The sequence below is a fragment of the Anolis carolinensis genome, chromosome 1 (assembly GCF_035594765.1).
Source record: "Anolis carolinensis isolate JA03-04 chromosome 1, rAnoCar3.1.pri, whole genome shotgun sequence".
Lineage (NCBI taxonomy): Eukaryota > Metazoa > Chordata > Lepidosauria > Squamata > Dactyloidae > Anolis > Anolis carolinensis.
Genome location: NC_085841.1, coordinates 290,397,398 through 290,415,215, shown reverse-complemented (window position 1 = coordinate 290,415,215; position 17,818 = coordinate 290,397,398). Strand labels below are relative to the sequence as shown.

At 40.6% G+C, this 17,818-nt stretch overlaps 1 protein-coding gene across 1 annotated transcript; it reads right to left on the bottom strand.

Moving 5' to 3' along the window:
* Window positions 1-8,883: 8,883 nt before the first annotated feature.
* Window positions 8,884-16,684, bottom strand: fadd (Fas associated via death domain). Its single transcript, XM_062967829.1, has 3 exons — window positions 16,554-16,684; window positions 14,122-14,418; window positions 8,884-12,023 (listed from the first exon to the last, which is right to left on the bottom strand). The coding sequence occupies exons 2-3, from the start codon at window positions 14,411-14,413 to the stop codon at window positions 11,749-11,751; spliced, it is 567 nt and encodes a 188-aa protein (XP_062823899.1). The 5' UTR covers window positions 14,414-14,418; window positions 16,554-16,684; the 3' UTR covers window positions 8,884-11,748.
* Between the last annotated feature and the right edge of the window lie 1,134 nt (window positions 16,685-17,818).

Below are 17,818 nucleotides of genomic sequence, written 5' to 3'. Positions count from 1 at the left end.
GATTTGTAAAAAATAAAAATGAAAGGATTTTTATCTGCAACACAATTATGTAATAATACTTTCCTGAGTGTGATATATCTCAGGCAGTAGTGCAGTGATAAATCAACAGTGCAGGAACTCATGCTGATGTAACCAGAACAAATATCTCAATATCAGCAACTGTGTTGACAATACATTGAAACTAGCAGTAGCAGTTTCGTCACATTAATACGATATGTGATAATTGCTCATTGAAGACCAAGCCACCCCTCAAAACAAGGATAGTTCAGCATAATATATTGTTGCTAGAAAAGCCTACCAGTTTACCATCTATGCTGATGTTAAATTCCCAGGAAAGACTGAAGTGAATGATGGTGTCAGATAATGTCATGATCTGTGTTCATCAAAAAGTTCCAGTACTAGGCCTGCAAGCCCTGGCTAGTAGCAACCACAATCCAATTGAATCCAGTTTTCTTTAAAGTTCATAATAAAACAGATGAAATTAATTTCTGGCTCCTTACATTGCTTACTTAGATTCGTACACTCAAAGTTGAAAGGACCCGAAGGCCACCTCGTTCTTGACAGGAATCCATAGGTAAGTTATCCCTGGGAGTGGGTCACCCAATCTCTGTTTAAACTTTCCAACAAAGAAAATAATCGACCACCTGCCAAAACAGTCTCTACCTGAAAGCTTGCTATCCAATCTTTGTTTATATCCTTCCAACAAAGAAGATAATCCATCACCTGCCACGGTAGCGTATCCCATTGTTGAATAACTCTAACCACCAGGAAGCTCTTCCTTATGTTTAGTTAAAATGTATATCCTTGTAATTTGAATCTATTGGTTCATTTGGAAACACAGAAAACAAGCTTGCTCCATCCTCTAACTTGACAGTGCTTCAGATATATGAAGATGGCTATATCCTTGAACTAGCTTTTTCTTTCTTGCATTATTTTCTTTCTTCTTTTTTTACCTTGCCTTATTGTTTTGTACTCTTGATTAACTTAAGCTCTGCGTTTTGCCTTTAAATATGCACTTTGTCTGGAAACTGTGCTCAAAAAGGGTGGTGGAAGTATTTCAGGATCTGAGAAGAATTAGTATGAGACATATCCATGTAAAACTGAACAGTCAGGTCTATCTAATTATAGCTATCTCAAGGAGAAACGTACACCTTTTAAAGAGTTAAAACCAGATTCAAATTCGCAGAAGAAACAACTGAAAACTACAGAAACAACAGATGGATACTCAGCAGAGCAAGAGAAATAGAGGTTTTGGGAATCTTGATGTGAATGTGAAGCAATTATGAGAAGAAATAAATAAAGAAAGTACACTTTTGCGAAACCAAAATGCATTAAGTCTCAGGAAATTCCTGTGTGCATTAAATCACAGCACTTCACCACCAAACAGAAACTTACATTTCTCAAATGTTTTTACTAGCATTGCTTTTGAAGTGTATGCAGAAGCATGCCAAAACCCTAACACTGCACATGGCAAAAGATGTTGGCCACCGCAAGGGAGCTGACATGAATGCAAGTTTCAAAACTTCCAAGGAGTTGATCAGGGTTGGTTCATACACATGCATATGCTCTGATTTTTGTTCTTCCTCTGCAGATTTTCCTATTGGCTGGTAATCTTCCAGTTATTTTCTCACAACTCATTTTCTTCATGCCCCATTTTCTTTTACTGGATCTTATTTATTTTATTCACAGTATTTATATTCCACCCTTCTCATCCCGAAGAGGACTCAGGTCAGATCACAATGTACACATATATGGCAAACATTAATTGTCACACGACAAACAGACACAGACAGAGAAAAAGACACAGAGGCAACTTAACATTTTCCAGCTTTCCGGCTTCATGAGGGTATGCTCAATTTCAGCCACAGGGGGAGCTGCTGCTTCATCATTCACTGTGACACCGAGTCCTTGATGGATTACTTCCTCATTCTTCCGCACACATGCTGCTGGACAATTTTTATGGTATTGTAAATTAGTTAAATTAGCCTCCCCACATAAGCGGTACCTAAATTTCCTACTTGATAGATGCAACTATCTTTCAGGTTGCTTAGGTCAACAATGAGCTGGGCTATTTTTAATGATTGGGCACTCAATCTGATCCAGGCTGGCTTCAAACTCATGACCTCTCGGTCAGTAGTGATTTATTGCAGCTGGCTACTAACCAGCTGTGCCACAGCTCGCCCTGGTATCTTATGGCACTGATATCCTGTGTCTTCACCAAGAAGCCTAGAGTAGTGTACACAGTTGTTTATCATTAATGTCCGCATAACAACCCTGCCTAGTGAGCTAGTGAGAGAAATAATAACTTACCTAAGTCACCTGATGAATTTCAAGGCTGAATGGGCATTGAACTTGATTCTCTCCAGTCCAAGGAAATTATACTAACTGCCATATCACACTGGCTCTCTGAAAGGAATAATTTTCATTGGGCAAAGAGATATTCTTTACTTGAATGAATAAAAAATATTTTGGCTAGAAGCAGATTTTTTTGGGCGCACTACATGCTTCCAAGAGATTGCAGACTTACTGTAGAAGTTATATGATATTCATGGAAATAGCTACTAGTTTCTAAATATACAAATACATTCCACATCAAAGTATGCTGGAGATACTGTGTTGTACCATATCAAATAGGTAAGTTATGAGATGTTGCAGTGGAATTTTAATTTAGTTCATTTAGCATGAATGCATTTAATAATAAACCATATAAATTACACACACACACACACACACACACACACACACACACACACACACACAAATCCTGATATAGACAAAGAGAGGACATGATGGGAAATATCTGGACGAACTCTAAGGGAACAAGACCACAAACCAGTTTCCCCCAAACTGCTGCCTTTGAAGTGTGTGGGAACCCGGTTTGCAGTTGTTGAAATAAGCTGAGCAGAAAGAGGAGAAGTCAGAGGAGGACAGAGAAACTGGGATATTTTAAAAACATCTGAAAATGTGGCATTACAGAGGATTAATTGGGACCACCCTGGATAATTCAGGAGAACATGATATGGATGTTGTGCTCACTGGGAAGAATGCCACCATAAGGACTGACATTTATTTGTCATTCACCTGTGGCAATAGCAGTCAATTTAATTCTCACTCAGTGGCTAAAACCTAGATCTTTTTAATGGCATGGAATTAATAGTGTGTTTTTAGTGCCACAGGAAACCTGGCCTATATATAGACATCAACATCTGGCATTTATCCTGTTATGCCTAAAAATACTTTAAATGTATTTCCATGTGCTTTTAGATTGCCCTTTCAAAAAGAATAAAAGAAAAAGTAAAGTGGGATGTGTGTGTGTAATTTCTCTTTTCTTTGGGTTTAGTATTTTAAAGGGATGATGACTGCTGTTTCCTTTAATGGAAACATGAATTCCAGCTGCGGTCAGAATGATAGAAAGAGTGGAAACTCTATTCCTACCTTTCATCTCGACGCAAAGAAGCTCACTATACTGACGAAGAGGCATGAGATTTGAGAAATCCCTTGGCAGCATACCTGTTGGCTTTCACATTGCTGCTAATAATTCTGGAGCAATACATTCATTCTAAAATTAATATTTATCCTGCGACAAAATCACATCAGGTGCATGGTAGACATGAAAGGAAACAGACTGCGGTAGTCATGCATACAACAGGATATGAAAATTCAGGATGAAAAAGAATAATTACTGCAATAAATGAGAAAGGATAAATATTCTCAGGGGAAGGGAGATATTGTTTGTAGCAAGGTATAACAGAGCTATTTTACACACTTAGAATACATCTAGACTGTAGAATTAATACAGTTTGAAACCACTTTAACCACCATGGCACAATGCTATGGAGTCCTGGGAGTTGACATTTGGTCAACTCCCTCAATTCCTAACAGCCTCAGGCCCTTTCCTTTTCCCCCTCAGCCAATGAAGCTGAGTTGGGACCCACAGTTTAAGAAAGAGTGCACTAGATGACCTGGGTTCAAGTACTACAAGAGATTAAATGTCCATTTATTTTCTTCACACAATGTATAACTTAACTTCTTCATCATATCTCCTATTATTTGTTTTTCTGTTAACCGACAAGCCCCAAACTTTTCATTGCAGGGGAACTGCTTTAGGTCCTGCATCCTTTTGAATCCTTTCCACTTCCTCCAGAGCTTTCTGAGCTCTGAATTTACCTAGTTAGGCTGCACTTGTAAACTTGACAAATATAACAAAGGTCATTGAATTGCTTCATAGCCTCCAGGCTAGACTACTGTGATGTGCTCTACATATGGTTACACTTGGCATGCAATTATTTCAAGGTAGAGTGAAAACAAACCTCTGTGAAAAGAAGAAAAAAGAAAGCACCACTACACATGACCACAGTCAGTTTGGTCTGATCCAGATATAGCTGTGTGGTAGTGAAACTTCACTATAACAGAACTTTCAGCCCTCTAAAATGCTGTCTGTGTGTGTATGTGCTTCATCACACTAGAGCATGAGTGCACTTTAAATCCGGTTTCTGCCTCCCACAGAATTCTGGGGTTTGTAGTTTGGTGAGGCCCAGGACCTTTCTGGCTGAGCCGTTTAAAGCCCCCTCCCTGAAGTGGATTTAAAGTGGATCCAAGCTCTAGTGTGATGTCTTTCAGTTGCCTGACAACCTAGGCATTTCATAGGGTTTCCTTAGGCAAGGACTACTCAGAAGTGGTTTTGTCAGTTCCTTCATATGAAATATAGCTTACAGCACCTGGTATTTGTTGGTAATCTCCCACCCAAGTATTAACCAGAGCTGCTCTTGCTTAGTTTCCATGTTCAGACAGGATCGGGAACTTTAGGCAGAGGGATACATTGGGGGAGTAGGGAGTGTGTTTCTTGAGAACTGAGAGGAGGAGCGGTCTTTTGCCAGGAGAAGGCAAGTCCTGGCTAGTGGTTACTACTATTCAGTTTGCCACTCTTACTTTTCAGATTTTGGTGTCATAATATGATTTCAAGGTTAAGAAAAATCAGAATAAAGGTCTAATTGTGTTGTCGAAGGCTTTCATGGCCGGGATCACAGGGTTGTTGTATGTCTTTCGGGCTGTGTGGCCATGTTCCAGAAGTATTCTCTCCTGACGTTTCGCCCACATCTATGGCAGGCATCCTCAGAGGTTGTGGGCACTGCGTTTGGTGGTCCCTATGTAGACTTGTCCACAGCTGCATGGTATCTGGTAGACTCCTGCAGAGAGAGAGGATCCTCTCTCTTCTGCAGGAGTCTACCGGATACCATGCAGCTGTGGACAAGTCTACATAGGGACCACCAAACGCAGCGCCCAAACAAGAGTCAAAGAACATGAAAGGCACTGCAGACTAATTCAACCAGAGAAATCAGCCATAGCAGAGCATTTGATGAACCAGCCTGGACACAGGATATTATTTGAGAACACAAAAATGCTGGACCATTCCAACAACTATCATGTCAGACTTCACAGAGAAGCCATTGAAATCCACAAGCATGTGGACAATTTTAACAGAAAGGAGGAAACCATGAAAATGAACAAAATCTGGCTACCAGTATTACAAAACTCCAAAATCAAAACAGTAGATGGGAACCAAAACTCTGAGGGCTTGACTGAACAAAGGATGCCCCCAGGCAAGAGACAAAACATTTCCAATGCTGATTAGGGTGATTAACTGAAACATTAATGCTGGCTCCCAGTGACAAAGGACTCTTGCCACACCCTGGACTCTACACAGATATATATTCTTTCCTTTCCTTACTTAGTGTATCCATACCTCACAATCTCTGAGGATGCCTGCCATAGATGTGGGCGAAACGTCAGGAGAGAATACTTCTGGAACATGGCCACACAGCCCGAAAGACATACAACAACCCTGTGATCCCGGCCATGAAAGCCTTCGACAACACATTTTATGAAATTGACGGGTTCTCATAAATCAATGGGCAATTTGAAGACACTTGCAACAATCCAAGCAGGGTCAAATACTGACAATAAAAAGCAGTAGTCATGAGCTTTCAAATGCTGACTGTTGCTGTACCATGATTAGATGTCAAGTTCTATGTTTCTTACTATCACACATTTGGCAAATATGCATGCACTTAAGAAGTATTTAGAAAATCCTAAGACCATTTGCACCAGAAAATAACAATTTGGTTCACTTTGGTTCTAGTTTTGTTTTAAAGCAACTGCTTGAGCTGATGAGAGCACATTGCATCAGTGCCCCAATATTTCTATCACTAGTTCCTCTGAAATATGTATGTGTTCACTTCTTGATGGCATTCTCACAGTTAGAGAATGATAAAGATGAAATCAAGTGCTCCCCCTGGAGGTTGCTACAAAACGCACATTTTTAGAAATACAGAAAGTCATTGCATCTGCTGGAGTTTGGTTCTAGGACCCATTGATACCAAAAACCATGGATGCTCAAGTCCCATTATGTACAATAGCATAGTAAAATGGTGTCAATTATATGAAATGACAAAAAAAAAAACAAGGCTTGCATTTTGAATTTTAAAAAACATTTTCAAGCCATGAATGGTGAAAGCGGACAACCCTTCTATTAAAACTACTCCATTGTCTGCCGATAAGTTTCCGGTCCCAATTCAAGTGCTGGTTATCACCTATAAAGCCTTAAATAGTTTGTGTCTGGCTTATTTTTGTGATCACATTTTCTACTATGAGCCTGCGTGGTCTCAGATCTGCTGGGGAGGCCCTCCTCTCGCTTCCACCACCGTCTCAACCATGGTTGGTGGGGACAAGGAAGAGGGCCTTCTCGGTGATGGCCCCCCGGCTCTGGAACTCCCTCCTGAGAGAAATTAGACTAGCCCTCACCCTGGCCACATTCCGTAAACATCTGAAAATCTGTCTATTTAAATGTGCATTTGATTAAATTGGCATAAAATTGGCCTGACCTCCACCTAGACTCAGTTACTGCACTTCTTCTGGTCCATTCAGTAGAGGTTTATAAGAGATTGTACAGAGACAACATTTGCCTTGCCCAGTGGAATATGTTCAGCGGCCCAGCAATACACAATAAAATACAATCACATAAATACATTTGAAGCACAAAAACATAAAATCATAAAACATACAATATATTAAAACATACTCAAAACCAATAGCTAATAGTCAGGCATTATGAACATATTCCACTGTACAAGTTGACGTTTCCAGGCCATCTTCAAGGGCAGCCTCATGTAGTGTGTGTTGCAGTAATCCAATCTGGAGGTAACTAAGGCGTTCAAACTGCATTATATGGCAGTGTAGATCCAGCCTGAATTCCTCTTTTTCTCTGGGGTAATATTACTAATTCATTTTGGTTCATTTTAGATATATGATTCGGTTTGTTTTGGACATAATGTCTTCATTATACAGCCAGAAGTAACCATTACATATGCGGTAGGTAACTGCAAAAACCCTTTGGGTCTTGCAATTTTGCTTCAGTTTTTAACAGCCACAAAAGCAAGAAAGACAATGTCATCAACTATTCCCAGTTAAACTGGCATTTTGTAATGAAATGTTCCTTCTCGATCTGATTGATATGTAGATTTACACATTTGGATCTGAAACTGTGAGACATGCCTCCCAAGAGAAAGGAAAGTTTCATCCTTTAAAGCCATGTTATGCTTCTTTACTGGACAAAATGATATACTACTGCCTTACCATATCAAATGAATAGTAGGCAATGGTTTGTTTCTTATTTCCTGAACCCTGTTCACCACCCCGCCACTTGTTTGTTATTGCCCATTGTCACATGTATCCACTTTAGCCTTCCAGCACTAGTAATGCTTGGCAATATCTACCTTTGTGCTACACTGTACATACAAAATTAATGAGACTTTGCAATGGTACTATTTTCACAGGCCTCTTGACCTCGCTGTGCCTCTGGGAAAGCTGACACTTGGCTCCCTCTGAACTTAAGGCATACTTAATTATTACATATTGTAAATACAAATATTCTGCACTTTAATCATGCAGTCTTAATAATGGTCATCTTATTGCATAATCTTTGATAGCTTTTTTATGCTTTCTCATGATTAAGCTCTAAGTATGTACTGCTATTGAGCTACTTTGTTCTGAGCAGGTATGCATGTTGTGATGTGGCTTCGTGTTGTTTCTGACTTACAGCAACCTTATCACATGGCTTTCTCAGCAAGTTTGCCATTGCCACCTGAGGCTGAGAAGATGTGACTTGCCCATGATTACTCAATGGTTTCAATAGCCAAGTGGAGATTGGAGTCTTTTTTTTCCAGAGTCCAACATGTAAAGCATTGCATCATGCTGGGTCTTTTTGGGAGATGGTGGGGGGATATAAATAAAATTATTATTATTGTAACCATAGGGTTGCACAATACAGCAAGAGTGAAAAAATCCATGTCTCTCCAAATGTTACTCAGCAGCAGCTTTCACAACTGCTTAGCATAGTCTATGCTAATTCGGGCTGCTCTGAGTTGCATCCAACATCTGGAGAACCACATGTCATCTCCTATTGTTCTATTTACGTCATGAAAAAAGAAACAAAATAAACTCTCCCATGACACAAGGTATGTTCCAAGCTTCTTCCTCCAAGTAACTCATTGTCTATTTGTGATCTGGCAAAAAACCTAGATAATCTGTAAATTGGGCCTTAACTTCAGTTAAAAAATGAATGTGTAAATTACATGGAATCCGATTTTTTCTTTGAAGAGATGCATGAAATTCTAGTCCACGTTACTTGTTACTCATTAACAATATTTATATGAAAATAAGGTATCATAGACAGGAATCATCTTGTGTAATTAACAACTGATGTGAAGAACAGCCTTAAGCGATACCATGAAACATAGAGGATTTTGTGCCAGCATTGTAGACATTAGCACTCACATGCACAAACATGCACTGCTGTACACAAAACATAGTTTACATGCACATATGTTCATGCAAAGTATTTACTTTTATTTTATTATTTATTCATGATCAAATGTTTACTATTAAACTGAGTTAGTAATTTCTAATAAAAGTGGGCCACAATAGTAAAAAGGGTTATCAGAATATTTTACTATCAAATGCAATTTGCATTAAAGTGAAAGAAAAATAATTTTTACAAGTTTCATTTCAATAGTGCTTGATGCCACACAGATTTGACTATAATAGAGAAACTAACTCAAATGTCTAAAGGTTTCTTGGATACATTTGGGGTATTTAAAAAATTCAGTTGAAGAAATGGGTCATTTCTGGTCACTGTCATTCATTATACAAATGTATGCTAAAGGGTAAAATGTTCACCTAAACCACACAAGAAGTCATTGCTTTAATGTGGCAGTTCTAGAATAAAAATTGGCAGGAAATTATTTCCAGATGCTGCAACTTACGAAAACAGGCTTCTGTGAGAGAGATTCTGTGTGAAATATGCTGGTAGAGAGCACAACTTTTCATTACGTGTCAAAACCCCTTCCAGCATCACAACTGTGCTTGTGAATTCACTGAATCTATCTCACAACATTTTTCTCTCTGTGTTGCAATATCTAGAACTGTAAGTGACTGTGAAGAACTCAGGCACAAGTAAGTATGAATCTGCTCTCAACATGGGTAGTTGGCATGTACCTTTAATGATTTATCTCTTCTTTGGCCATGCTTAAATGTAGTTGTAGCAGTTTGTGCTACTACTGTACTGAAGGTTTAAACTTTAAAGGAGTGGTTCTCAACCTGAGGTCCCCAGATGTTTTGGTCTTCAACTCACAGAAATCCTAACAGCTGATAAACTGGCTGGGATTTCTGGGAGTTGTAGGCCAAAACACTTGCTTTAAAGCAAAGGGTCCCCAAGCTAAAGATGATCTACTTTCAGTGTCATTCAAACATGATCATCTTTCAGCATAAAAATATATAACAAAACAAAGGATCCCAGTAGCACCGAGACCAACTGAGGAAAATGCATTTCTAGCATAAGCTTTCATCCATGACATATCTGATGGTGTGGAATCCCTGGAAGCTTATGCTGGATTTCCCCCGTTAGTTCAGGATCCCTTAATTTCTTTTACAGTCAATACATTTTACACTCTTTTTTGATTTAAGGTGTGTGTTTCTTTTAAATTAACAATTGCAAACATTCCATATCTGTAATCTCTGCATTAAACCAATATAAAGTGTTGGTTTTTTAAAAACCTCTTTCAAGTGTTTAAATTGGGCACCTAAATATTAGAAAATGTTTGACATAATTTTACTCATTCTTCTCTGTAGTATCTATCTTTAGTTACCCAGATCACTCCTTGCTTCTGCTTAATTCTTCATTTCAATGATTACAAACTGTATCTAGAATCAAAGAAAATGCTATGGAGTGTGTTGTCCCTGATAGAGTTTCTCTGCAATTGGGAATTTCATGTCATTCCTGTGAAATTTCCACAGCTTAGTAATCCCATAATTAAAATGTGGCAGAGTCTAGGAAGACACTTCAGTTGGAAAAGTCTTGTATCCGCTGAATTCAAGTATTAACACGTTGGTTTTACATAACAACAAAGCCAGCTGCAGAGAAGTTAGCAGAAAACCTGCCAACTACATAGTGCTAGTTTTAATATTATTTGGCATATGCCAATTCCTTTCTAGTGACTGTTACGCTTGACTTACAATTTGATCTCCATATGCAAATTGGAAAAATAAAAAAGCATACTTAAAATCAAACCTGATGTCAAAGGAAATGTGCACTTTCTATTAGTATTGTACAATCAAACCAATGCTTACGAGCAGGCTGCCTGTGTGTGGCATAAGGGGATTTCGTCCATCTGAGATTCTTGCTGGGCCACAAGGTCTCAAGCAATGGCAGATCTAGTTATGTATGTGCAAAATTGCCATGATGGCTGGGGGACTGATTTTACACTGCAGTATTAATGCAGTTTGACACCACTTTATCAGCAGTGGCTTAATGCTATGGAATCCTGGGAGTTGCAGTTTGGTAAGCCACCAGCGTTCTTTGGTAGAGAATGCTAACACGCTTGTAAAACTACAACTCCCAGGATTCCACAGTACTGAACCATGACATTAAAGTGGTGCCAAACTGCATTAGTTCCAGTGTAGGTGCACCCTAAGTGGTATAGTCTAGAAAGGACATTCTCCCAGGTTTGGGTGAAAATCATAAGTATGCTTCAGCTCTTTACTTCCCTGAACTGGTGCAGACTGACTGTTGTCACCATAGCCTATGATGAGTGGGAATTCGTGATTTGGCACAGCTGGGAATGGGGGGAGGACTGTTATTGGTATACTACCATGTTCTTCGGGTGCATCTACACTGTGGAATTAATGCAGGTTGGCACCACTTCAAGTGCCATGGCTCAATGCTATGGAATCATGGGAGGTTATCATTCTCAAAGACTTTCTTTGCCAAAGAGTGATGATGTCTCACTAAATGCAAATCCCAGGATTCCCTAGCACTGAGCCACGGCAAGGGAATCTGCCATGGCTGCAGTGATTCTACATTGCAGGTACATCCTGTTTGTCTTGGAAAGCTTTAATTTCCTCCTCAGATCATGAGCTAAGTGAGGGTGCAGAAGGTCCCACCTAAGTAATGCTGACATTAAAATGGAATTTGATAGCCCCTATCGTCCCCTAGACTTCATCTCTGAGTAAGGCACAAGATTTGAAATTGCATAAGCAGCCATTTCCACAGAATTAAGACAGCACGCCAGTTTAGATGCAATACCGTACTGTGAATGGTATCTCATATCTTCCATGACAATTAAACAATTTTTTTCATATGAATACTGAATTTTAATATCACACTAATGATCTTCTTCCTCTGATTTTTGAGTTTCAACTTCCCTGTTGCAAACCTTCTTCAACATAGTCTGCGGTGAGGTTCATGCGACAGTCCCTGAGGGCTTTGATGACATCCTCAACTCTGGCTTCTTCCTTTTTCAATTTACGCCACTCTAAAAGTGACTTCATCAACTGTTCTTCCAAGTTGTAGGGATTAGCTGCTACTATTCTATCTATTTTGGCTTCTGAAATTCCAAGTTTTCGAATAAGCATTTTCCAGTTTTTCCCAACGTTCTCGCATATGATTTCAAAAGCTCTGTCAAGATTACCTAGAAAGGAAAGTACAGTTTGTCACATTCTTATTTGAAGTACCAGGATACTATAATTTAAAATCTATTCCAGTATATGTCACCACCATTCCTGTATACCTAAAATCAAACCTGATATCAAAGGAAATGTGTGCTTCCTATATTAATACATTTTCTATGTCGTGATGTGATTTTGTTAGAAATATGAGCCCCAGCAATCAACATGTGTTTGCCTTTCAATAAACAACCATAAAGTAAAGCATCCTAAATACAAGATATATTAGATGAGCAAAATCCATACTATGAGAAACAGGCATCTTTCACCATTTGAGGGACCATCTCTAATAAAAAAAGGAAAGATAAACACACAATCTGGTTTGACTCTGAGGTGGCAAAGGTCCTTGGTTATAAATAAAATTCAACGAAAAATTAATCAGGAACAGTTTATGTTTAAATAGTGGCAACTTGCTAGCTATCTTCAGTTCCCAACCAAGTAAGTGACAATTCTCCTTGTAGCTTCTTGAAACATAAACACAGTGATACTTTTTGGGCCCTCTGCTACAAAGAAGAGGAAGATTCAAAATGAATTGGCTAGAAGGGAATTTACTCCCTTCCCAAGCTTCCTTTCTTCCAAGTTATTTCAAGCAGTTCAAGAAAGATTTTAACATCCTTCTGATTTATGAGCATAAATTTTACTTATTCTATCATAGAATAGTAGAGTTGGAAGAGACCTCATGGGCCATCCAGTCCAACCCCCCTGCCAAGAAGCAGGAAATAGCATTCAAAGCACCCCTGACAGATGGCCATCCAGCCTCTGTTTAAAAGCTTCCAAAGAAGGAGCCTCCACCACAGTCTGGGGGAGAGAGTTCCACTGCCGAACAGCCCTCACAGTGAGGAAGTTCTTCCTGATGTTCAGGTGGAATCTCCTTTCCTGTAGTTTGAAGCCATTGTTCCTAGTCTGCAGGGCAGCAGAAAACAAGCTTGCTCCCTCCTCCCTATGACTTCCCCTCACGTATTTGTACATGGCTATCATGTCTCCTCTTAGCCTTCTCTTCTGCAGGCTAAACATGCCCAGTTCTTTAAGCCTCTCCTCATAGAGCTTGTTCTCCAGACCTTTGATCATTTTAGTTGCCCTCCTCTGGACACATTCCAGCTTGTCAACATCTCCCTTCAACTGCGGTGCCCAGAATTGAACACAGTATTCCAAGTGTGGCCTGACCAAGGCAGAATGGAGGGGGAGCATGACTTCCCTGGATCTAGATGCTATACCCCTATTGATGCAGGCCAGAATCCCATTGGCTTTCTTAGCAGCCGCATCACATTGCTGGCTAATGTTTAACTTGTTGTCCACAAGGACTCCAAGATCTTTTTCACATGTACTGCTGTCTAGCCAGGTGTCCCCCATTCTGTATCTTTGCATTCCATTTTTTCTGCCGAAATGAAGTATCTTGCATTTATCCCTGTTGAACTTCATTTTGTTAGTTTCGGCCCATCTCTCTAGTCTGTCAAGATCGTTTTGAATTCTGCTCCTGTCTTCTGGAGTGTTGGCTATCCCTCCCAGTTTGGTGTCATCTGCAAACTTGATGATTGTGCCTTCTAACCCTTCGTCTAAGTCGTTAATAAAGATGTTAAAGAGAACCGGGCCCAGGACGGAACCCTGCGACACTCCACTCGTGACTTCTTTCCAAGATGAAGACGACGCATTGGTGAGCACCCTTTGTTTTGGCCTTCAACTCCCAGAAATCTCAACAGCTGGTAAATTGACTAGGATTTCTGGGAGTTGTGAGCCAAAACACTTGGGGACCCACAGGTTGAGAACCACTGCTCTAAACTATGCTGCTGCCCTGGACATGATGAAGGTGGACATGTCCTCACTGCCAGTGTAGAAGTCAAATTTCTGCAGCCACTCCAGACACCTTCTGCATCTGGAGGAACTATTTGGATCTACATCTCATAAAGCAATATGTTGTGGTCCAGCTCCACATATTTTATTCAAAGACTAACTCCAATATGTTTCATTACTGCTAATGAGACTGCAATTCTCTGCCAGCGCATTGTGATTCATGATCCTGAGGATCGAAACCTACTAATTCAATAATAATAATAATTCTCTACCTACCTTGAACATCCAGACGGCCAACGGGATCACCACCTGCACCCTTAAGAAACTGGTCCAGCTGTGTTAGCAGATCTTCTCTTTTCAAGGTCTCTAACATGGATCTTAAGAACTCTACATTGTTGCATGTAATTTTTTCCTGCTCAAGCAGATGAGTGAAGAGTTCATTGCCGCTTTTCACTGCCTGAAGCTTTCTTTTGCCAATATATTCCTGACACAGAAATTTGAGAGTAGCCAGTTCCTCTGGTGAGAGGGAACTTGAAAATGAATTCAGAAGGTTCAAAAATGGATCCATGGCAACTGTAAAGTACAAAGGGGAGGGGGGGGGGGGAGAGAAAGGCTTTGAGACATTGATATATAGATTCCCCCCCCCCCAGTATTTTTTAATTAGTTTTAACAGACAATATACTTTCAACCAAGGAATATACTTTCAACAGGACTATATTTTCAACTGGAAAACAAAAAAAGAAAAAAAATGCATTTGTGTGTGTATAAATCAGTGGTTCCCAACCCTTTTTTTGACAAGGGATCATTTGACCAGGGACCACTTGACCAGGGACTACTCTCCAACATTAGTACCAAAAAAATTAAGAATCAGTTTTTGGTCAACTTTAGATTCGGTTTGGTTATTTGGGGTGCCGATTCAGAAAACTGCATTGGATAGACCATATCTAGTTTCTGGTTCAGAACATATGCCATCCATCTATTCACCCACATAAAAACATCGATCTATACACATTATAAAAGTTGAATTTGTATGTGCGTATGTGGTACGGGAGTCCATTTACACAGACAGCCTCCAGGCTTCACAAACAGGCTATAGTTCCCAGTGCTGTGGAGCCACCAAGTCACTCCCTCCCAGGACATTACAGGTTACAGCGAGCACATCCCAGGGTTCCTTTCTCTTTCCATTCACTTGTCCCCGCCCACTGCCTATCTCTTAACCTTTTCCTACCCTTTTCTATGCCACACTGCAAACAGGGGAATTGATCAGCAACTGAACATACTGGAGAGGTTTGGGGAGAATGCACCATGATTTATAGGCGTAGTAGGGACTGTTCACCTGCAATCTAAGAGCACTCTGAACCCCACCAACGATGGACCTGGAACTAACTTGGCACACAGACCCAACATGGGCAAATTTGCATATTGGCGGGGTTTGGGAGTGACTGACTTTGACATCCAGAAGTTATAGTTCACCCGTATTGAGAGAACACTGAACCCATCTGATGACAGATCTGGACCAAACTTGGCACACAAATTCAACATGGCCAACTGGAAACATTGGTGCACTTTGAAGTGATTGATCTTTAACTCTGGAAGTTATAGTTCACCTGTATTCCGTGAGCGCTCTGAACCCCACCAATGACGAATCTGGACCAAACTTGGCACACAGACCCAATGCTACCAACTTGGGCTGATTGACCTTGGCATCAGAGAGTTATAGTTCACCCGTATTCAGAGAACATTGAATACAGCAAGTGACAGATCTGGAGCAAACTTGGCACACAGACCCAACATGGCCAACTGTGCATATTGGCACAGTTTGGGGGTGATTGCCTTGGGGATCTGGGAGTTGTAGTTCATCCTTATCCAGAGAACCCTGAACCCAGCAGATGACGGATCTGGACCAAATTTAGCATACAGACCCAACATGGCCAACTGTGAATTAGCTTCATGGCCTGGCTTCTTCCTCCCTGGGGGAATCCTTTGTTCAGAGGTGTTAGCTGGCCCTGATTGATTCATCTCTAGAATTCCTCTGTTTTCAGAGTGGTGTTCCTTTTTTACTGTTCTGATTTTAGAGTTTTTAAAATACTACTAGCCAGATTTTGTTCATTTTCATGGCTAATCAAGGTGATTAATTACAACATTCACACTGGCCTCCAACAGACAAGACTTCTTTCTCTCACTCTGGACCTTCCACAGATACATGAACCTCCCTTGCGTAGTTTCCAATATAGCTCACAACCTGAGGATGCCAGTCATAGATGTGGGCGAAACGTCAGGAGAGAATGCTCCTGGAACATGGCCATACAGCCCAGAAAACTCACAAGGCCCCCGTGATTCCGGCCATGAAAGCCTTCGACAACACATGGGGGATATAGTTTTACATGGCCTTTAGTCTTCTTTTACAAACTACAATTCCCAGGATCTCATAGCAAAGAGGCGGGGTAAATAAAGCGGGGCTAAACTACACGAATTCCTCCGCGTAGATGCACCCAAGGTCGTCATAATTCGAAGGCGACTTGAGAGAAGTCAACAACAACAAAGGGTCTGACTTCCTGTTTCAAAATGCAATGAATGTTCCCAGGTTCCTTTCCCAAGAAAACTCCAAACGACGCATTTTGAGGTTGTTGTGGATGAGGAGGGAGGAATCTGGAACACACGGGGAGACGAGGACTTTATGTATAAAGTTTTAACAAAGTTTTACTTACTTCCTGGTTGCAACTTGGTCTGCGCTAGGAAGCAGGACGCTCCGCGGGCTGACTCTCTGGCTCACTTTCTCTCTCCACCCACTGCTTCGTTTTTCTCCGGAAATCCCTCGGAAAAGCCATCAGGCGCAAGGATGCCACCAGGGCCGCAAGGTGGCGCTCTTTCCGCACAGTTTCACTCTAAGGAAAGTATCAAGGGACGCTAAAGGAGCGCCAAAACTCTTTTGCAAAGGGCTGCTGTGAGTTTTCCAGGCATTCTCCCCTGACGTTTCGCCCACATCTATGGCAGGCATCCTCAGAGGTTGTGAGGTCTGTTGGAAACTAGGCAAGTTAGATTTATATCTCTGTGGAGTGTCTAGAGTGGGAGAAAGATCTTTTGTCTGCTTGAGGCAAGTATGAATGTTGCAAATGGCCAGCTTGATTGTAATAATAATAATAATAATAATAATAATAATAATAATAATAATAATAATAATAATAATAATAATAATAATACAAACCTGCAAAGGTTGTTGTTGTTTATTCTTTAAGTCGCTTCCAACTCTTCGTGACCTCATGGACCAGTCCACGCCAGAGCTCCCTGTCGGCCGTGGCCACCCCCTGCTCCTTCAAGGCCAAGCCAGTCACTTCAAGGATACCGTCCATCCATTTTGCCTTTGGTCGGCCTCTCTTCCTTTTTCCTTCCTTTCCCCCCAGCATTAGTATCTTTTCCAAGCTTTCCCGTCTTCTCATGATGTGGCCAAAGTACTTCATCTTTGCCTCTAATATCCTTCCCTCCAGTGAGCAGCCAGGCATTATTTCCTGGAGGATAGACTGGTTGGTTCTTCTTGTGGTCCAAGGCACTCTCAGGATGTTCCTCCAGTACCACAGTTCAAAAGCATCTATCTTCTGCTGAAAAAACATAACTCATATGCTCAGATCCACTGGATCCTGATGATTCTATGGAATTATACCCTATAATTCCATAGAAACATCAGGATCCAGTGGATCTGAGCATATGAGTACAGTCTAGTACACTGCAGAATGAATGTAGCTTGGCACCATTTGAACCCCCATGGCTCAATGCTATGAAATTATGGGAGTTGTAGTTTTACAAGGTCTTTAGCCTTCTCTGCCAAAGAATATTGCAAACCCTAGGATTCCATAGCATTAAGCCAAAACGGCTAAAGTTACGTTGAACTTCATTAATTCTACAGTGTAGATGCACCCATCGAGTTGGGCTATCAACCAGCTGTGATCAATGCAGAATCTCCAGTTAGAACAGGCAT

Coding starts and splice junctions, on each gene's coding strand:
- fadd (XM_062967829.1), bottom strand. CDS start 14,413: ATGGATCCATTTTTGAACCTTCTGAATTCATTTTCAAGTTCCCTCTCA. Junction 12,024..14,121: donor TGGCCGTCTGGATGTTCAAG/GTAGGTAGAGAA, acceptor TTTCCTTTCTAG/GTAATCTTGACAGAGCTTTT.